The sequence below is a fragment of the Podarcis raffonei genome, chromosome 7 (assembly GCF_027172205.1).
Source record: "Podarcis raffonei isolate rPodRaf1 chromosome 7, rPodRaf1.pri, whole genome shotgun sequence".
NCBI classification, from domain to species: domain Eukaryota; kingdom Metazoa; phylum Chordata; class Lepidosauria; order Squamata; family Lacertidae; genus Podarcis; species Podarcis raffonei.
In genome coordinates, this window is record NC_070608.1 from 28,726,133 (window position 1) to 28,748,181 (window position 22,049).

The 22,049-nt window shown below is 41.9% G+C and overlaps 2 protein-coding genes across 3 annotated transcripts in view; both read left to right on the top strand.

Moving 5' to 3' along the window:
- The window catches only part of RBIS (ribosomal biogenesis factor), a 158,831-nt gene that overhangs the window by 46,773 nt on the left and 90,009 nt on the right, over positions 1–22,049 (top strand). The gene's annotated exons all lie outside the window — the stretch shown is intronic.
- On the top strand, positions 5,997–14,020 carry SLC7A13 (solute carrier family 7 member 13). Its single transcript, XM_053395744.1, has 4 exons — positions 5,997–7,071; positions 10,634–10,765; positions 12,398–12,762; positions 13,780–14,020. The coding sequence occupies exons 1-4, from the start codon at positions 6,219–6,221 to the stop codon at positions 14,011–14,013; spliced, it is 1,584 nt and encodes a 527-aa protein (XP_053251719.1). The 5' UTR covers positions 5,997–6,218; the 3' UTR covers positions 14,014–14,020.

Below are 22,049 nucleotides of genomic sequence, written 5' to 3' on the forward strand. Positions count from 1 at the left end.
GCGCTGCAGAGTTCCGTTTTTGCCAACCCTATTTTTCATACTGCACGAAGTTTAATAATAATAATAATAATAATAATAATAATAATAATAATAATAATATTTTTTTAAAAAACAAATTATACCCCACCCTCCCTGGCCAGAGCTGGGCTCAGGGCGGCTAACACCAATAAAATTACAATAAAACATAAGGGGGGGGGGACAAACAAACACCAGTTTATTAAAATACGGGTTAAAATACAATTTAAAATGCAGCCTCATTTTAATAGTAGCCCATAAATCAAAACCATAAGGGGAGGGAAACATAAGGGTCAGACTGAGTCCAAACCAAAGGCCAGGTGGAACAGCTCTGTCTTGCAGGCCCTGTGGAAAGATGTCAAGTCCTGCAGGGCCCTAGTCTTTTGTGACAGAGTGTTCCACCAAGTCGGGGCCAGTACTGAAAAGGCCCTGGCCCTAGTTGAGACCAATCTAACCACCTTGTGACTTGGGACCTTTGCAACGCGTTAAACTGAAACGCTTCTTTGATGTGTCAAGATCAAAGTGCAGCCCCGCTCCAAAATAAACATGACAACACCCTTTACATAATGTGAGAATAGGGCTTGAGTGGGACATTTGTGTAAGGTCCTCCACTCCTCTTTTTCCCACAACTGTGAGGTAGGTTCAGTTGAGAAATGGCAATTGAACTCAGGTCACCCAATGAGCTTTATAGCTGTATGGGGATTGCTGATTAGAATCTGATCTCCCCAGGTTCTGCATCTGTTTGGAAGCTATTTCAGTTGTTTTAAAATGTTTTTATTGTTTTTATATATGGAATTGTTTTATATGCTTTGCATGTAAATGTTTTTACACTTTTCTTGTTTTGTTACTGTAACTGCTTTATAAAGTTGTATATATTATTGTTGTAAAATGCTTTGGGACCTTATAGTGAAATAAGAAATAAAATACATTTTTTTAAAAAGTTTTAAAAGAACCCTGAGTGACATAGCTGGCACCCCTTAGGGAAACTATGTACTCTTTCTCATGAGGCACATGTACAGATATTTGCAATTCTCCAGAAAATGAAGAGTTTCTTCCCATCATTAATCTGAAGGGCACACATGTCTCCAAATTGCGTTGCCATCTGTGATGATACTAAATGAGCTGAAATGCGTATGTGCCTAATTTCCAGTGTCTTAATCATGTTTGTCACCCAAGAGGGGGCAATCTGGATTTAACTCTGTCCTCCTTTCCCCAACACTGCACATTAGAATCAATGGAGGGCAGCGGATCATGCAATACATTCATTAATGGAAATGACCAAATAAATCCATGATAGAAAACCTCACGGCTTGGTGATTTGGGTTGCTTACAGGTGACCTGTATATTGAGCATTCATCCTGATTCTGTTTGTACACAACTTGCAGGGCATTTATATGATGTCAGCTGTTTATTGAGCATCCATTCTGATTTGTTTTCAGGGATGTAGTACAATGTCATATCTGGAGCATTTGTTATCTTGCGCTTTCCCATGCACTTTGTTTACCACCACAAGTCTGGTGTTGATTTTATTTTGGGGAGGAAAGCAGGTCTATTGTGCAAGGGTGCCAAAATCACTTTAATGGCACAACCCAAATTTGCCCATGAATTGACTTCACTTCCAGTTACAAAATAGTGGCAATCTGGAAGCAGCAGTGGTCATACATATTGGGCTCCGGAGGCGTAAACTTAAGATTCGAAGATGGATTTGTGAAATTTTAAAAGTAAGGCAAGTAGTAGTCTTCTTCCTTTTCTTTCTGAGGCCTCCTTGCTTGAAGACACTGGCTTGTCTGGATTTGCTGCAAGTTCAGGAACCATTCAGTCAGAGCTATCTTGGACTCTTTGAGATGATCTGACACATAGGACTTGGGATCATCTACACAAGTGCTGAACAATCATCCACACCCAAAAGTGCAGAAAGTGCAGTCCCACAAGTAATCCTTTATCTTGTGATAGGTTTGTCTGCTTCTTCTATACTAAACCACTTCTGTGTTCAGTAACACAGGAGGACATCTATGGAAGCGATTTCCTGGACTGCACAGCTTCATACTTTCTCAAAAAGGGCTTCATGCACAGTTTAGAATGGAAACTTGGAATTGCGGCTTAGTCAAATAGGCTGGGTTATGACTTTCACAATTAGCTAGTTAGCTACTCCTTAGACCAGGAGTGTGTAACCTTTGGTCATCCAGATGTTGCTGAACCACAACTCCCATCCGTTGGCTACCACTATCGCACAGGGCTGTAGAAAGTGGCATGAGAAATGCCCAAACACCACAGTGCCAGTGGGAGAAAAAGTCCATTTGCTGGCATAAATTCAGTGCTACATCTCTGTCCATTGGAAAAGAGCCTCGGGTGCGAGGGGCGGAAGGGAAACGAACCAGCTGGGTGAGGGCAGTCTAGCTCTGGGGCCAGGCTAGGAAAGCAGAGGAGCACTGGGGAGGGAGGCAGATGGATGGGGTGGGTTGAGAAGGAGCTCTGCCACCGCCTTCTACAAGGTCCATTAACAGTTTTGTATGGCTCAGAGCTACTCTACTTAAGACTGCCTTTCCAACCATGAACCTGCCTGAACTCTGAGATCTGAGGTCCTTCTCTAAATGCCAACTTCAAGAGTAAGTCCAGAGTGGGGCAACAACAAGAATGCTGTCTCCTGGGAGGCCTGCCTGACACCAGCCTTGTAATTGTTTCAGCGCCAAAGACATTTCTGTGTTAAGTACTGTTAAGTATGGGACGCAGGTGGCGCTGTGGGTTAAACCACAGAGCCTAGGACTTGCCGATCAGAAGGTTGGCGGTTCGAATCCCCGCGACGGGGTGAGCTCCTGTTGCTCGGTCCCTGCTCCTGCCAACCTAGCAGTTCGAAAGCACGTCAAGTGCAAGTAGATAAATAGGTACCGCTCCGGCGGGAAGGTAAATGGCGTTTCCGTGTGCTGCTCTGGTTCACCAGAAGCGGCTTAGTCATGCTGGCCACATGGCCTGGAAGATGTACGCTGGCTCCCTCGGCCAGTAAAGCGAGATGAGTGCCACAACCCCAGAGTCGTCCGCCACTGGACCTAATGGTCAGGGGCCCCTTTACCTTTATGTGATTAGGACGGCCACCTGTCCATTCACTTAACCTTTACCTTATGCTGTTAAGTCTGTTTTAATAATGTGCATGGGATTTTATTTTTACTTTGGTTGTAAATTGCTTTAGGATGCAAGAAAACTATACCCTTTTAAATGTGTTTGTGGGGGAAAGGGAGTTATTGTTTTTTGTGGGGGGGGATTGCTTCTTGTTTATATTATATGTTTTGTGTTTTTATCTTGTATTTTTATGGTGTGAACCGCCCTGAGATCTATGGGTGAGGGGCGATATACAAATTTAATTAATAATAATAATAGATATAACAAACCTACACTTTTATAAAACTTGTAAACTGCCCTGTGATTTCCAGATTAAAGGCGGTATATAAATTTAATTAATCATCAAAATCCCTAGCCATTGGGCATGCTTGCCGTGGCTGATGGAAGTTGTAATTCAGCAACATTTTGAGAGCCAAAAGTTTCCCCTTCTTGCCTTAGACTAAGCCGGCTACTGGTAGACTGGGAGAAAAAGGCATTGCTATCAGTTTATGACAGCAATCCTATACATGTTTAATCAGATGCCCATTCAATAGGACCTACTCTCAGTTAAGTACCTACTACCAGTTAAGAAGAACTGCATCCCTGGGGGTACATCTCATATATCTCAGTGCAATACTATTTCCTGAACACACAGACACACACACACACGGGATTGTGCTGTAAATGCAATAAAAAAGGGAAGAAAATCAGTATCTGAATCATCAAGGAGCACAATGCAGTGCCAGATGGCATTTTTAGGGGTTTTTGTTTAAATAAATGGCACATATGAAGTCCTTGATGTGCTGCTGAGATCCAGTGAGACCATTTGCTAAATCAATAAGGAGTCAGTAAAGCTTTATGACCATATGCCTCTTGTAATGAATAATCAGGGGAGAGTAATGACAAAGCACATCAATTTGATTAATCAGATATTTATTGCATGCTGGCAGGTTTTGGATGAAATATGCATGGAAGAATTAATATTTCTGTTTATACTTTATTTCTTGATATCCAGTATACCCTGCTGAGTTTATGTTTGATCTGAGTTAATGAACCCAAATATCTTTGTTTCGATCTTTTTTTTGTAGGAAGTTTTATGGTTGATTTTAAGCTTGCATAAAAAGCAGCATCAGCTGAACTTCCCTTCTTCTATACAACTATTAAAAGTGAAGGATCCTTGTCTGTTTTGGCATATGGTCACCCAGTTCCTTACTTAGGAAGTTTCTCTTAATGCTTTTCCAAAATCTACTTCCCATTTTCACCCATTAATTGCATTCCTGCGGTCAGGAGCGAACAACACATTTATCATGTCCTTGGTTATCTTTTCTATAAGGTTTACCAAAAAAAGGCAGAGGATCCTAGTGTCACAGCAGTAAAACATATTTGCAAAGCTAAACAGGGTCCGGTATGGTTTCACATTGGATAGGGGACCGTGTGTTGAGATTTCTGCATTGCAGGGAGTTTGACTAGATGACCCTCAGATCCCTTCCAACTCTATGATTCTAAACATTTCCAAGAGGAAGGAAATCTGAATGTGCAATCAGATTTTAGCTGTGTAATCAGATTCCAGCTCCCCTGTTTACCCACAGGCCTGTCTGCTTATAGACAAATCCTTTTGTTATCTCAGAAACTTGGAACAAATGTCTGTAATTGCCTTTGATCCGACTTGAGACTCTGGATCAAAAAATGTAATCAGTATAAAACTTGGATAGACTTTGCTACCAGGGAATTGCCAATAGTTGCTTTTAGCGGTGCCTCTGTTTCTACAGACATAATTGAGCACGTGTGGAAGACTTGGCCTCGTCTAACACAAACATTTTGCTTGTAGGAGCCTTGTTTAAGGGAAAGTGGAAATGTACCCTTGTCTTACCATTTTCAGTTTAAGCTAGGATATTGTACTATTGAAATTGCACTCTAAATTTCTTTAATTTTTCTTCTGGTCATACCTACACCATAAGTTTCTAGCATTCTTACACAACTTTAGCAATCATGGCTTCTGTTGATATCAAAAGGTATTTACTTCCATTCTCACTGCTCTCCTATATACAACTGAACACAGTCACAGGGAATGCTGACCTCAATGGCTTCTGTTAACCATCAGGTGTTAGAGCACTCTGTAAATACCCAGGTCCATGGCAGGGAAACAACTCAAGAGCTCTCCTGCAAACAGTAAGTGTAGGCTTTCTATGACTTGTTCAAGTAAAGCTGTTCCTTTCTTGGCAGCTCCACCTCAGCCTTTTTCTTGGGACAAATATAAAGAAAGGAAAACCCTCCTTGTAGATCTCTTTCAGGACCTTTGCACATTCCAGGTAAGCAAGCTTTGAAGTAAAGGGGTCCACTGAATGAGGTCTCCTTCCCTATCTGTGCTCAACCCCTTCAGGGACTCAGGATGGACTTGTTCCTTCACATTAGGACTGCAGCTTACTACGCAGTCAGGTTCCTCCGTCAAGAGTTTTTGTTTTAACTGTCTTTGCCTTGACAGCCTCCCCAACCCTGCATTTTAGTGTTAATTTCTCCTAATGCAATTTTGCCCATTATACACATAGAGCAATTTTCGCTAATACAATGCATTTTTGCTAATTATCCATATTTTTGCAAAGCAATTTCCGCAAAAAACTAATGCATTTTTGCGTGTTTTTTGGTTTCCCTCTGTCTCAACAGACAATGGAGTCCACCTCTGGAGGTGAAGTCAAACCACTGCGTTAGCAGCACCAAAGTGACCCTCCTTGGGGCGCAAGCCTGGGTACTGTGTATGGAGGTCCTGGGCTGCCCAGATGACAAGACCCCAATTGCTGATGTGGTCCAAAGCAGAGCAATATATTTGGCACTGGCTTCCCCTAATATATGCATTGTTATGCACAGATTAACTAGCATATGCCTTTTTTGTACACTTTACGTGGCTGAAGAACTGCACTGCAAAATTCAGAGAAGTGTGAATTCCCAAGGACGGCTATATTTCAGTTCTCTTTTTGTTCCAGAAAACATGCCTTAATTTGAGAACACGCTGGTGATGGGGAATGCTATTTTCTATGACCCAGCCTGCTTCCTCGAAACAACGTGGTTAATCATCAGCACTTTTCCTGTTAAACATAGGAGGATACAGGTTTGTAATGACCTTGCAAACAGTTCCAAGTAACGTTTCACTACAGTCAGAGGAGGAGATTAGGATCTTCGGGTTGCTAACAATTCTTTTTTTGGTGTGCGTGTGTGGAAATAACAGCAAAAGAAAACAAAGCGCCATGGGGAACGACAGGTGTGATCAGGTGGGTGAAGAAAATAAAAGCCAAAATGGCGAGATGCAACTCAAAAGAACCATAGGATATTTTGAAGGGGCCAGCTTTATCGTGGGCACCATTGTAGGGGCAGGGATCTTTGTCTCCCCCACTGGAGTGCTGAAATATTCTTTGCTCAATGTTGGCGTTGCCTTGATCATCTGGACAGCTTGTGGCATCGTATCGTTGATGGGCGCTCTCTGCTATGCAGAGCTGGGAACAGCGTTACCGCTTTCAGGAGGAGAATACAGCCACATCAAGAGAGCCCTGGGCTCTCCCTTGGCTTTCATCTTTCTGTGGACGGCCGTGTTCAACAAACCCGCCTCAAATGCCGCCCGGGCCTTGCTGTTTGCTGAGTATGCTACCAAGCCTTTCTACGGCGAGTGTCCGGTTCCCGACGTGCTGAAGAAATGTCTGGCTTTGGCGGTCCTTTGGTGCCTCGGGATCCTCAACGGTCGAAGTGTCAAGATGGCTGCTTGGGTGCAGACCATTTTCACCGTCCTGAAGATGATGGCGCTCTCTGTAATCGCGGTTGGCGGGATTGTCCTGCTGATCAGGGGGAGGAAAGAGAACATAGCAAGGTTTGAGAATGCCTTCGGCTCAGAGATCCCAGATGCTGCGCAGGTTGCAGAAGCGTTTTACCAGGGGCTCTATGCATATGGTGGCTGGTGGTCTCTCAACTATTTGTCAGGTATATCTCTCATTTTTGCTTTCAGTTGGCAGTTGTGAACTGAGGCTCCACACAGTAGTAGTAGTAGTAGTAGTAGTAGTAGTAGTAGTAGTAATAATAATAATTTATTATTTATACCCCGCCCATCTGGCTGGGTTTCCCCAGCCACTCTGGGCGGCTCCCAATCACGTGTTAAAAACAGTACAGCGTTGCATATTAAAAACTTCCCTGAACAGGGCTCCTTAAGATGTCTTCTAAAAGTCAGATAGTTGTTTATTTCCTTGACATCTGATGGGAGGGCGTTCTACAGGGCGGGCACCACTACCGAGAAGGCCCTCTGTCTGGTTCCCTGTAACCTCACTTCTCGCAATGAGGGAACCACCAGAAAGCCCTTGGCGCTGGATCTCAGTGTCCGGGCTGAACGATGGGGGTGGAGATGCTCCTTCAGGTATACAGGACCGAGGCCGTCTTTACTTGACTTTACTTGATGATGAACAGAGTCCTGTACAGCTTCCTGGCTGGTTTCTTCATACAGGCCTGAAGCAATAATTTTCTAGGCCAAGGAAAGAGAAGGAGGGAAGACACTGCAGGGTGGATTATTCTAAAGCAGTAAACAACTAATTCACAAGGATTGAGCACAGTGAAGCAGTCGGTTTAATCACACAGAATACCACCTCACATTTCTGAACCCTAGGATTACCAGGGTTTTTTGTTTGTTTGTTTCTTTTTTAAAATGTTTGAGCTACTGTCATTCAATCAGGGAACACATAGATAAGTGTTAGGCCCAATTCTGGATCAGTTTCAGCCATGTGAAAGTATCCCTGCAGATGTTGTTGAATTCTATCATCCTTTATCTTTGGCTATGCTCTGTGGTGCTGATGGAAGTCCAACATCATCTTGGATGGTCAAAGGTTTCCCATCCCTGATGGAAACCATGGTATCGCGATGTGAGCCAGGGAAGTTGTGAGGTATAAGATCCTAAATGCACACTAAAGGTATGCATTGGATTCAGACAAATCCTGAATGATGATTCTAAGTCAGCTGCTGTGGATGGATTCCGAACTTCTCTGAGCTGAAGCAGGATCTCTGTGAAGCACCCTGAACTGCTGGGGACCATTAAAGCTATTTGGGGTGATTAAGAGATCCAGATGTTTTTTAAAAAGCTATACAGACCATGCGCAGGGGTGCGAACTTGAATAAAATATGTGATCATGTGTCTGAAAAAAACTGAAACATATGATGAAAATACAGGGTGGTCCTGCAGACTGACAGGACTAGATTCTAATCTAGGAGTTGCCAATCCTTTGGGGCACATGGGCTTTTTGAAAGAGTACTCTGGGACCCATGATCTCTAGCTTCTTCTCCCCCCCCCTTACAGACAGGAGAGAAAGCATATGCACACGCGCGCACACACACACACACTCTGGGGTTTTAAAAATATAGTCTAGACTCTAGGTGAAAGTCAGATCCATATGAATTAAGACATATCCTCTTAAATTTGTATGATTTTACATGGGACTCCACTACCGCCAGAAGCACCATCAATTTAAAGCTGATGGATTTTCATGATTTCTGAATAGGTAAAGGTAAAGGGACCCCTGACCATTAGGTCCAGTTGCGGACGACTTTGGGGTTGCGGGGCTCATTTTGCTTTATTGGTGTACAGCTTCTGGGTCATGTGGCCAGCATGACTAAGCCACTTCTGGCGAACCAGAGCAGCGCACGGAAACACTGTTTACCTTCCTGCTGAGTGGTACCTATTTATCTACTTGCACTTTGATGTGCTTTCGAACTGCTAGGTTGGCAGGAGCAGGGACTGAGCAAAGGGAGCTCACTCCGTCGCGGGGATTCAAACCGCCGACCTTCTGATCGGCAGGCCCTAGGCTCTGTGGTTTAACCCACAGCGCCACCCACGACCCTATTTTTGAATAGGGTGGTAACCAAATCATCAGAAAATTTATACCTGTGGATATAAATGTGACCCACAGTTTTATCAGAGTTTTGAGGGGATCCCTCGTAAAAATCATGAGGATGCATAAGAATCCATACCCCAAAAGCATGGTATTTGTGCAATGACTGTGCTGGTGAGCACCAGAGCTGATTTTTATGGTTCAGGTGTGATCTGTGATTTGATGGTGGTGGGGAGTAGGGAAATCTATTAAAAAAAACATGCAATATGAAGAGGATCCCTTTTACTGGATTTAACTTTTATCTCTTCCCTCTCTCTCTTTTTCTCTTCCCTCTCTTTCTCTGACCCTCTGTTTTCACTCCCTACCCCAACACCCTCCCTCCCTTTGTCCTGCTCCCTGCTGCATCTTGCTTTATCCCCCTCCTGCCTCCTCCAGTCACTCTGTTGCCTCCCCCATCTCTCATTTAGCTCTCTGCATTTCTCTGTTGCTGGGCTAGGTCACTGTTAGCCAAGCTACAAAACTATGCTTAAGCAGCCATCTCATACCTGGCGCAAGGAATGTATATTTGTGCCAAGAACAGAAACATAAGATAAGGAAAGTGGTTGGCACATAAGTAACTACCTACTTGGAGCATTCCAATGTGGTGGTGAAATCTTCCTTTTGGTTTGCGCCTGGTTACAGCTGCTGTGAGTGTTGAACAAACCTAAGCAGTGTACATAATGTACGTATTGTCCTGAGTCTTTATATTTGCTCTGTTTCCTCAAGACTGAACTAGGACCACACAGTTACTTCCTGACAGGCATCAATTTGACCATTGTTACTGGTTCTCGGAGCAGCAACCGGTGATGTAATCATTGCAAATTGATTCAGTAAAACACAATGGCTGGGATCTGAAATTCCACAAAGTTGCAATGAACACTCTTAAAATAATTCTCTTCCGTTTCAAGAAAAGCTTTACATATGGAACATCCCAAACACTGTGGTTTAGAGAAGGCCACTGTTGCATGAGACGTCTCCATTCACCCCATATCTGTTGGCTTGGAGTTCCTATAGAAAAACGGTCTTATGCATGCTTTCTGATTTTACTCTGTTTTAGTTTTATAGTATGGGGAATGTTTTTGCAATGATCAACACGGTACTTGGAGGAACATAAGTTAGTAAAGAAAATATGGCTGAAGAAGCATAAATGGAAGCGAAAATCTTTGTTTTGCAAAACAACAGGATATGGGGGGGGGAATAACAATAATCATGCCAGCTAAAAACATGGTATAAGAATAAATGTAAAGCAGATTTTCACAAGATTCAGTGCCAATTTTCAAATTCAGCATATGGAAATTCACAAAAAGAGCATAGTCTTGAGTCTAGTAAAAGAAGTTATGATGTATGCTTTCTCCCTTTACAAACAAATATTTTGGAATGATTTCTAGGCAGAGGGCCTTCTTGGTGGTGGCACCCACCCTGTGGAACACCCTTCCACTAGATGTCAAGGAAATGAACAATTATCTGACTTTTAGAAGACATCTGAAGGCAGCCCTGCTAGGGAAGTTTTTCATGAAGTTTTATTCTGTTTAATATTCTGTTCAAAGCTGCCCAGAGTGGCTGGGGAATAAATAATTTCTTCTTCTTCTTCTTCTTCTTCTTCTTCTTCTTCTTCTTCTTCTTTTCTATTTCAGAGGAAGTTAAAAATCCCAGCAGGAACATTCCATTGACTGTGATGACAACACTTCCTGCAATAACTGTGTTTTACTTGCTTGTGAACATTTCATACTTGACAGTTCTCACACCAAAGGAGGTTGTCTCCTCAGGTAGGCTGATTGGTTTGCATTTTTTATTCAAGAACTGATCATAGATATAATACATATTCAGTAGATAATAGAGATGGATGACCTGACAATTGTGTTTTCTCCATTTCTCATTTTTCCAATCTTATGCTCAGTTTATTGCTCTGCACCAATATGTGATTTTTTAAATTCAGCATGTTAATGTGCATTTCTCCTTATTCTTGTATGCATTTCCCCCCAAATAAAAACATTTTTTTTATAAACGATTTCCCATATTGTTAATGTTATGTTCACATTTATACATTTCTGTGCACACTTTCCTCTACAATATGCATGTTTTGATTCGAGAAGTTCAGAAAAGTGAGATATTCGAAGGATAGCTGTGTTTCAGTTTGTGTTTTGCTCCAGGAAGTACAAATTAGGCAGGCTCATATTAAAAAGTGAACCAAACCAAAACGAGGCAGGCCAGTGTCTCAAGCAAACCAAAGCAGAGATTTTGCTAATAAAGTCAGAGTTTAAAAAGCATGCAATTATGAACTATGTTAAAGACGGCAGAAAATCAGATTTATGTTTGTGTGTTTAACTGAAGCCCCATTTGGTGATTTTTGGAAGTACATTTTAAATTGTCAGTTGTTTAGTCTATCCCGATCAGGCATAAGGGATGACGAATGAAACCAAATAAGCGACTGTTCAAGACTAGTTATGCAACAATGTGAAGGTAGCATGCTAGCCTTTTACTATTTTAAAACTATACCTAATATAAAATAATTCCCCTCTGCTTTGGGATGAGACTCAAATCCCATTGAAATTTATGGATGAATTTCTCTCCCAAGTGATGATGCGTGGTTTGTTGTAAAGAAGACGACGACATAAATTCAATGTGACCAGCATTATTACTGATTGCTGTAGGTGTACAATCTTGTTTCTGGGAATACAGATGACATCACTGCAACACACTTCAGCAACAAGGTGGTGTGTGTGTGTATATATGTCTGTGTGTATATGTGTGTTTGCAATAAATACATAATTTGGCTAATGCCCCACCTCTTATGGCAACAGAAAGTACACAATCTGAAATACTGCTGTTATGTACTGAAGTTCTCACCCTGGGCCAGCAGGGGGATACTGTAGATAGTTATGCAAATGAAGGATCGAAAGTGACATTCAGTGATTTCACTCAGTGATTCAGCTCAGTTCAGAGGATGGCCGCATCTGGCTGTGCTCTGATGTCCATCGATCCCATCCTCGTTGCCAGTGTTAAGTTGTGGGTGAACATATCAGACGACACAGCGATTCTTCCAAAGCAGCTCTTTATTTGTAAGCTGGAACAGAACTGAACTGAGGAGCTCAGTCAGCCTGCTTATATAGAGCTTCACTAGAATGCAACAGTAACCATTTTCTGTAACTAGCCAATCACTGAACGTCACTTTCGATCCTTCATTTGCATACAAACTATCCAATCACTGAACGTCACTTTCGATCCTTCATTTGCATAACTATCTACAGTATCCACCTCATAGCCTGATGCAGTACCTCCAACTGCTAGCGCTTTAAATGGTCTGGCGGCCACTGAAACATGAGACTAAACTTGATGATCCAGGAGAGCTGTCAAACTGTAACCAGGAGTCTGCTAATGATGTCGATGTTTCCTTGCAGTTGCTGTAGCAGTCACTTGGGCCGACAGGGTGATCCCTTCAGTTGCCTGGATAATTCCGGCATCTGTGGCCATCTCCATATTTGGCGCCCTCAACAGCAGCGTATTTACACTCGGACGATTGACCTACGCTGGAAGCCAATCCGGACATTTGCCCACCATAGTATCCATGCTCAATGTCCACCACTGGACCCCAGCGCCAGCCATGATTTTCTCAACTGTCGTTGCATCCATTTTTATTATCCCATCAGACCTAATTGCTTTAACCAATTATTTTGGCTTCTCCGTTTGGCTGATGATTGGATTAACTTGCACTAGCCTGATTGTCCTCCGCTACCGAGAGCCTAATCTACACAGGCCATACAAGGTAAAAATAAATACCTAATTAATTGCCATATAAATAACACGCGAGTCTTGCAAGCTTTAAGCTATGGACACTATAAGCTCAACCCCATTGATACTAGATGGGACATATGTACATTAGAAATTGCCTTATGCTTAGACAGATGATTGGTTCATCTAGTCTATATTGTGTACACTGACTAGCAGCAAACCTTTTGGAGGGTCAGGCAGAGATTGTCTACATAAACCTTTATATAAACCTATATATATTAGGAGGTGAGCCTACTGAGTGAAGAACATGCAATTATAGGACAGAATTCTTTTTTAACCTTGCCAAAAGACCACATCTTGGTATGATCCAGAATTACACTTTGCCATTTTGGATAGAATTGTTTTTAAAAGGTAGATCTACACTGCCATCTTAGCCGTGTCTATTCAGAAATAAGTCCTGCTGAATTCAATGGGGCTTGAATTCAGAGAAGGTGGAGGTTAGAATTGCAGCTTTCATTGCACATGGGTGTGTATTAGGGGAAAAGAAAAAGTGTCCAAAATATAGGGGTGGACTCTAAGCAGTGATGCTGTGCACATATGGAAAATGGCAGGGGGACCTGTACTGAGAGGGAGACAGGCATGTTACTCAGCTACGGCTGCAGAATCAAAGGCAAATTCTGAAAGTGCAACACCAAACGAATGAGCCATAATGCAAGGATAGGTCCAGACAGGACCACCTTGTATTGAGACAAGCCAAGCTTCACATGTGAAAAATGACTGAACAGTTATTTATACCATCCCCAGTGACTGTAGGAAGATCACTCAGTACTCAGGAAGTCTGGAGGAAATCTCTTGCATAATGCAGCTCTGGAGAGATTCTGCCTGGGGCTCTTTCAGTTCTTACCACCTGTCCCCCCAAATAGTTGGTTGGCAGCACAAGCATCATTTCTGCTCAGAATATGAAACGCATTTTATTTTTCTGCAGTTTTTTCCCCTATGCTTGTTCATATATCTGACATTTGCTTCCCCAAACACCTTTTCTGTTTTGCAGGTTTTCTTACCTGTCGCTTTTGGGATGGTGGCGATTTCCCTCTTCTTAGTTTTAGCTCCTATAGTCTGGTCTCCAAAGGTGCAGTACATTTATGCTTCCATTTTTATGCTTGGGGGTCTCCTCTTATACGTGCCTTTTGTCCATTTTAAAATTCATTTTGCGTTTATTGACAAAATCACTTGCTACCTGCAGCTGTTGCTGGAGGTGTCACCTCCTCATTATAAATCTGAGTAAGGGCAAAGGTTCATACTTGGCTGCCTTTTTTTTTTTTTTTGGGTGAAGAACGTGGCTTGGATCTAGAATAGCACAAATGGAATATTGCTTCCTACAGCCTTCTCTCCAAGGGCATGGGGGAGACAGTTGGTTTTAATGCAGACCCACCTAATTTGCATTTCTTGAAACAATACGCAAACTGAAATGCAACTCACTGTTGAAATTTGCACTTCTGATTTTGCAATGCTGTTCTCCAACCCAAAGAGATGTGTACAAAAAAAATTGTATATTAGGGAAAATTATGCAGTAAAATGTGTATATTATACCTTCCAACAGCTCGTGTCCCAAAACTGGGGTGCATGTCTTCCCACCTGTGCTCCTGGGTGATTCAAATGACCCACATGAGATCATGGAGCCCAAAATACATAGAACACTTTCAGGCTACAATATATTCATGAGACTAACACAAAAAATGCATTGTATTAGAGTAAATCAGATACAGAAATATGTATATTAGGAGAAATGCATATTAAATGCAGATGAATTTTTGTGTGGTCTCCCTGGACCACCACCTCAAAGCACAAGTGAGAGAAAGGTTACACAATCCCCATTGTGTGAGCGTTTTTCTGCATCCCACCCAATGTTTCTTAAGGTTATAAGTTAGTAGAGCTGTCACCTGGTTAAAGGACTCTGAATTTGAAAGCAGCCCAATGCCCCTTTTTTGTTGCTTGCATTTTAAACTTTATTTCAAAAGAAAAGAAAACCCAATTTGCTGGCTGAAGATGACTTTCCTAGTAACCCAAACTTGTGTTAAACTGTGTTTAAGCATTGTGTTTTAATGCTAATGCGACATTAGGTGAAGGGCAGGAATTAATAATAATAATATCATTGGATGGAATAATGTTTAAGCGTAACTGATTTCAGATGGTTTTTTATTGTAATTGTTTTTGGAAGGTTTTAGAATGTTTTTGCTTTTGTTTTCTAATGGTATATCTGTTTGCTGTTCTGGGCTCCTGGGTAAGATATAAATTGAATAAATAATAATGGGAAAAACTCTTGGGATATCTTTTTTAAGAGCACATTCTAGTATGTTTTGTTTTTCAAACAATTAAACTAAAAACTAAACATAGTAATTGTTTGTCAAGTCGAATAGAGAGAAGCCACAACTTCTTTAAAAGGGCAATGCCCTAACTATTATCTATTTTAAGGTTGTTATTTATTAGGTCTTCTTCTTTGGTGATCACTCATAGCTGAGTAAGATGGTCTTCCATGAACATGGTTTTAACAGTGAGTCTGTAAGTGACTGTGGAGGCCAGTTCTGGATCCACATGTCCTTCCACAGTGGGGACATTGGTTTCTGGGCGGGAGTTGATCATGGTGAGGGTTTGCCAAGCGTGCCTTCCTCTTAGCACATTTCTCCCTTTCGTCCTGAGTTCGAGTGTCTTCAAAGGCCATCTTTGGTAAAGGCTGTTCTCCATTGGAGCACTCACAGGCCAGCGTTTCCCAATTGTCAGTGTTTATACTACATATTAGATATACCCCCAAAGATGTGACTAGCCCAGGAATCATTATTTTTCCAGAACTAAATTCACTGTCTTTTGCCCAGACATCCAGTCCTGGTTCCCCCACAAGCTTTCTTCATTTCAGCAACCTAATTAGGGTGTTGGGGGAAGACCCACATTTTTTATTATTACAGTCCTACCTCAGAAGTCAAATGGAAAATGTTCCGGAAGTCCGTTCGACTTCTTAAATGTTCAACTTCCAAAGCATGGCTTCTGGTTGGCTTCAGGAAGCTCCTGCAGCCAATCGGAAGCTGCGGAAGCCCCATTGGATGTTCAGGTTCCAAAAGAACGTTCAAAAACTGGAACACTCACTTTTGTTTTTCGATCGTTCAGGAGATGAAACGTTCGACTCCAAAGGCGTTCGGGAGGCGAGGTACGACTGTATTACTATTGTTAAACAACTGGAAGCCAGGAATCTTTGCCTATATAAATCACAGGAATCTACCAATAAAGCCAGTCTCCAATCTCTCTACCCTTGCTCTATACATTAAGTTGAAAATCTTAATTATTTTGGTCAACTGCCATTTTGCATTCATGGGTGAGTTGATAACTGCCCTGAGGCTTCAAAATGACTCTTTGATCCCTCCCCCCCCCCACATGGGTCACTTGCATGATCCATAAGAAACTATCCAATAACAGGGACATAGAATTTCAGAGGTGCCCTGGATGAGATATAGCTGTTTTGCAATCAAAGCCTTGTACCCATATCCTGTTTGGATACTTCACCTCTGTTTTTGCATCACAACAAATTATCCAATAATTTCTTTTAATTCTTTGGTTATAGAAAACAGATGGGTGTCTTGAGTTCATATGTTTGAACCAGTCGGGAGTTACAGCCATGGAAAACTGAGCACAAATCATGAGTGTTCATGGACCTATATATTGTGGCTTTTGTAGATGTTTTGTGTCTGCACTTAAGTGATTCACTTGAGATTGGGAGTGTCAATAGCTAAGCCAAAGTTCCATTTCACAAAACAGGTAGCAGCCTTAGGCTGTGGTGCTATACACAGGGTGTGCATGGACCTGGATGTGCTTTGCACAAAGTGTGAGATTTCACTAGAAATGCTACAACAGCGGGACGGGCAGTTATTCCTGAGCAAATAATTGGGTTTGGGATGCCAGGCTTATTTGTAGTTAGGGAGCGCCTATCAATACGTCCAGCAGATGGCACCACACAAACAATATCTGACCTGAAGTAGTAGGTAGATTATGCAGAATGCAAGAGAAACAGCAGAGACTCATTATTATTATTTTTGCAAGGTAAAAATGTAGATAAATCATTTTCTAGGTCAGGAACTTAAAATCTATTTGGTCCATGCCCTGCTTTTGAAACTTTTATGAGCAACTCAGGAGCACTTGACTTTAAAAGGATATTATTATCCCAAAGAATGTAACCATTGAATAATAATTGAGATATAGATGGAATATGTATACACACACACACACACACACACACACACACAGTGGTACCTCTGGTTACGAACTTAATTCGTTCTGGAGGTCCGTTCTTAACCTGAAACTGTTCTTAACCTGAGGTACCACTTTAGCTAATGGGGCCTCCTGCTGCCGGCGCCGGATTTCTGTTCTCATCCTGAGGTAAAGTTCTTAACCCAAGGTAAGCAGAGTCTGTAACCTGAAGTGTTTGTAACCCAAAGCGTTTGTAACCCGAGGTACTACTGTATATACTGTATTCACAGAGAGAGAGAGAAGTCAATCACCAAGACCCTATCAGAAGTACACAGTGTCACTGCCACCCCGGCGAGATGTCACTGCCTGCGAGGTCTGAAGGTACAAGGCCACCACTTGGCTGAAGCTAAGCAGGTCTGGGTTGGGTTAGTGCCTGGGTGGGGGACCACCTGAGAGCCACATGCATGCCACGCTGCCTTCGGCTCCATGACAATACATCATATCCCTGTAGGTCAAGGCCAACATAGATGGTGCACTTGGGGCAAGCTGCAGTGACAGGAGGATGTTGTGTTAGAGAGCCCTTAGATTTTCTACTGGGTCCCTAGGAGACAGAAAGTGCCTGGAAAGCCACTGTGTCCTGGTTGCCTGGCTACTTCTGCATCTGAATTGAAGGTAGCCAGAGCACACAGCTCCTTCATTTTGTGGCAGGTAAATACAGGGAACCATGTGTGGCATTGTGACGTTAAGGTATGGGAGTGCTGGAGGTGAAATAGTTAAACAAGTTACCCAATCAGAATCCAGGGGGGTGGAGTCAGAGGGACTATAAAACCAGCTCTGGGAGGGGCGAAGGAGGAGTTCGTTGGGAGTTGGGTGGTTGGTTGGAGTGGGAGTGAATTGGGATAGAGTCTGTGGGGAGGTTGAGTTAGTGTAGCGAAATAAGCTGAGTCAGGAACAGTTAGGAGCTAGGAAGACAAGTAAATATCTGAGAGGTGGTTTAGTGAGTGAGAGCAGGTAGCGGAAGTTATACGTCTGGATAGGCACCCCATGATTGTAATTGACCGATACCGTTTATGAAACCACACGCTTGTTAAACTGCAATAAATAAACAGAATTTTATGTTACAATTTAAACCTGACTGGACTCAGTATTGTACCAGGTAGGGCCTGGGTGGTGGCAGCGAGAAATAAAGTGGTGGCACGGGGATCAATAGACAGTGAAACGTCCGGGGACCCTGTGTGATAGCCACAGGCATCATGCTTGCATCGCCCTGTAGGGGCTGCAAAAACCATCCTACTCTTGGGGTCACCTTTCCTCTGAGACAGTTGTGACACTGTACACTGGCACCAACTCAGTGGGCACTTTCAATTGGTTTTTAACCTTCATGAGCAGCAGTTACATTTTTTGGGGTAGTGGGAGAACTCAAAAAAGAACTGCATGCAGAAGCCTCATTCAATTCCTAAAAAATACAGGAAGACGAAAGGGAAACATCAAAATTAATGGGACACTGCATGGCAGACAAATTACAATACACCTGGGAGCATTCCAGTGGGTACTTGATGATGTGTAATAAATAACCACAGCAGTACTGTAAATAGCAATATCCATTATATAAGCGATCATCGCAACACTGTCAGAATGATCGAAAACAATAATGTTATTTTAGCAAAGTGCCTGATCTGGCTGAGATCGTGTAAGTTTAATGAAATGCAACAGACTAGAAGATGAACTGGTTCAGAACAGCAAACTCATCCCAACTCATAAATCCATATCAGATCAGTAGTAAAGCAGATCTTGATGAATCCTAGAGTTACTCACTGGCTGCAAGATTTGCTGGACTCAAGATTTGCCAACTTAGGCATGTGAAAACTTCACCTGAATCACCCACCCACCTTGTGATTGGGCTGCAAACACAGCTTATGCGTGCCTCTGATAAATACTTTCCCGCCTCTAATCCCTCATCCACACAATACCATTTGTTACAGCACAGTTTTAATCTGAACTAGCACTTTTAAAAGAATCCATAAAAAGTGACCTCCACTCATACCAAGGACATCACGCTTCATTGTATTTTTTCCAGTCTTCCAATTAAAATACCAATTAAAATATTTGGCCAGGATAACCTTAGATCAATAACAGACGCCTAAGAGTCGGAAATTCTGATTCAATGTAAGGCTGCAGCACAGCAGTAATAGACCTTTCTCCACCAAGAACTCAAATGTTGAATAAATGTAGTCCCATTAAAATAAGCATTTCTTTTGAGCATTTGAAAATGTAGCTAATTCCTCTATGGGAAAGCTGGGCATAAAATTGAGTTGTTTAATTTGAGACCTCTTGAGCCTTGTTGGTGATTGGGTTATTTGGAGGTTAATCACACAACTGTTGGTACCACACAACTGTTCTTCAACAATATATAACTGAGAATAGTGCAAGCAGAACAAGAATATCTGCATTTATATTTGATTATTTCAGAATGTATTCTCCCTTCTACTAGTTATAGCAGAACTACATATGGTATTGGAACCTATTCCCATTAAAAGCAGGTATCTTACAACCAACTGCTCATTTTTCCTGATTTCAACAAGCTTTGTCCAACAAGAACAGAGACAAGAAGCATGTGACTACACTATCTGGATAGTGTAGGACTGCAACTCCCATAAGCCCCAGCCAGCTTACCCAGTGGTCAATGTTGATGGGAGCTGTAGTCCAACAAGATCTGGTGGACTATGGGTTCTCCATCCCTGTATTAGAGCTATAAGCCCTAGAAGCTTCTCTTATTGCAAGCAGAAAAGGAAGACAATGATTCTCAGGATTTCCAGATTCATGAGCAAGTTGTGTGCTTGGTCAGTGCAGCCACAGAATCACACAGCCTGGAACATAACAGTCCAATGGCATGTGCCAAGATGCCTCCATAAACTCAGCTGGAAGAATAAATGCTATTACGATGAAATTTTGGAACTAAACCCAAAGCTTAAAATGAATTCACATGATGTATTTCTGTGTTAATTATAATCCCGTATCCCCCAGACGACTATTAGACATTTAATGCCTCCTTGTTATTCTCATTCCATTTGAGAAATGCTTGAAAATGTTCCAGCTGTAAAGTGGGTGGATAAAACAGCTGCTTCTCTTAATACTTTAAGCCTTTTATGCAAAGACCTATTTCACTATATGGATATTTTAGACATCATAATCTCTCAGCATGTCCTGCATGTCCTGCAACTCAGACTGTATTTGCACAGAGATGGTTTCACATTCCTGTTGCTACAGCTGTAAGAATAATTTGCAATGAGCAGCCATTTGTGCAGGTCTCACCTGTGTCAGGACCATCTGTGGGTTGTGTCATTCTTTGAATCTGTTCCACTGATTGCAGGTCTGGAGATAGTTCTGTCAATACAAGGGACATTATTTGTGGATGATGCCATGTGTGCATATAGAGAGTCTGAGTTGCTGGCAATTTTCTGGTCTGCCTCCTGAAAAATGCCGATCTCTCACGTCCTGTTTCTGATTCCAGGATTTCAACAGCAGCAGCAGCAGCAACAACATCCTATCTCCTGACTTTCATTTTGAATAAATACCAAGGCAGTTAACAAAAAATAGCCAACAGCAAAATAACATGTATGAAATCGATTATTTATCTAGCTACTCATAATTAAAATACATAAAATACCGGTACATATTTCAGCATCCACTGAGGATCTCTGCTCCAAAGACTTGTTTGCTGACTAACATGCTCAAGGGAAATTAGGCTTTCCCTTTCAGAAATGTGTACCCTTCCTTTTGTTTTCAGAGTATATTAAGACAGATCCAGAAACTGTGGCTTGAAGTTGATGATAATACCCCATGCACATGTATAAACAAAATCTGAATATGCGCATTGATTTATTTTCAGGCTTCTCAAAGATTACTTAGGATTTGTAAGGGATTATGAATAATAGTTGCCAATCCTCTTTTTCTTCTTTTACTAAATACTGCAAACCCCTTGCTGAAAGTGCTGCTTGAAGATACCCTGGGGAAAGAATGGAAGAACCCTAAATAAAATAATAATAGGTATGGGATAAATATAAAAATTTACTCGAGACAAAAACACCACTTTGGCTTTCACCATTGGAAGCCATAGTGGTGAAGAAGAAGAATATGATGGAAAGTTGGGCAACCTATAGAAATTTACTAAGAGAGGAAGGTGGAGAATTTAAATTAAAAGAGTTTAAGGAGTTCTCAGGAATGTTAACAACATGGATACAATATCATTTGAATGAAGTATTTAAAAAAGATATGATTATTGTTCCCCAAACCCCTGTTTCATAACTAGAGAGATACCTGTTAGACTGTAATGTTAAAGTGATGTCTAAAATGTGTAAGATGTTACTGGAATGGGAGACAAAGGACGAACAAGTGAAATCTTCAATGAGCAATGGGGAATAGATATTGGTCATAACATAGAAGTGAAAGCATGGGAATGACTGTGGAATACGGATAAAAAATTTACAGCGTGTTATGGGTTACGAGAAAATTATATGAAAATATTATATAGTTGGTATCTAACACCTAGTAGACTGGTGAAAATGTATAAATCAAAATCGAATAAGTGTTGGAAATGTAAAGAAAAAGAAGGTACATTTTTTTTCACATGTGGTGGTGTCAGGAACTGGGCAGAGGAGAAATGATGGAGACTGCCTCCTCATCCTGACCCTTCCAGGGAGGAGGAAGAGGAAGACAGTACAGATTTACAACAGGAGTTTGAGGCAGGTAGCAGCTCAGAGGCAGATGAGGGGGAAAGCTTGGAAATCATGGGAGAGCCAGAACAACACCCAGCTGACATGTTGTCGTTAGAAAGCATTCCAGACCCACCATCTCCCAGAACCCGGCGAGCCTTAAAAGTAGGAGAGCACAGAGCTCAAAGACAGAGGGCATGTAGCAGCACCCGTAGAAGTAACAAATGAAGAAGTGGGAGAGACGGGGGGTAGGTGGAGATTCACTCAGGACAAGGCCATTATCCAAGAGGCTGGGTTCTATAGCCTTGCTCTGTAAAGATTGAAATAATAAAGGATGGTGAGAAACTTTTCCTTGTCGTTATACTTTCCTGGACAA

What these genes read in the sequence shown, in the direction of transcription:
- SLC7A13 (XM_053395744.1), top strand. Translation starts at nt 6,219, where the DNA reads ATGACCTTGCAAACAGTTCCAAGTAACGTTTCACTACAGTCAGAGGAG. An exon ending in GTCTCTCAACTATTTGTCAG is followed by an intron (nt 7,072 to 10,633) that starts GTATATCTCTCA and finishes TTTCTATTTCAG; the next exon opens with AGGAAGTTAAAAATCCCAGC. An exon ending in ATCTACACAGGCCATACAAG is followed by an intron (nt 12,763 to 13,779) that starts GTAAAAATAAAT and finishes TCTGTTTTGCAG; the next exon opens with GTTTTCTTACCTGTCGCTTT.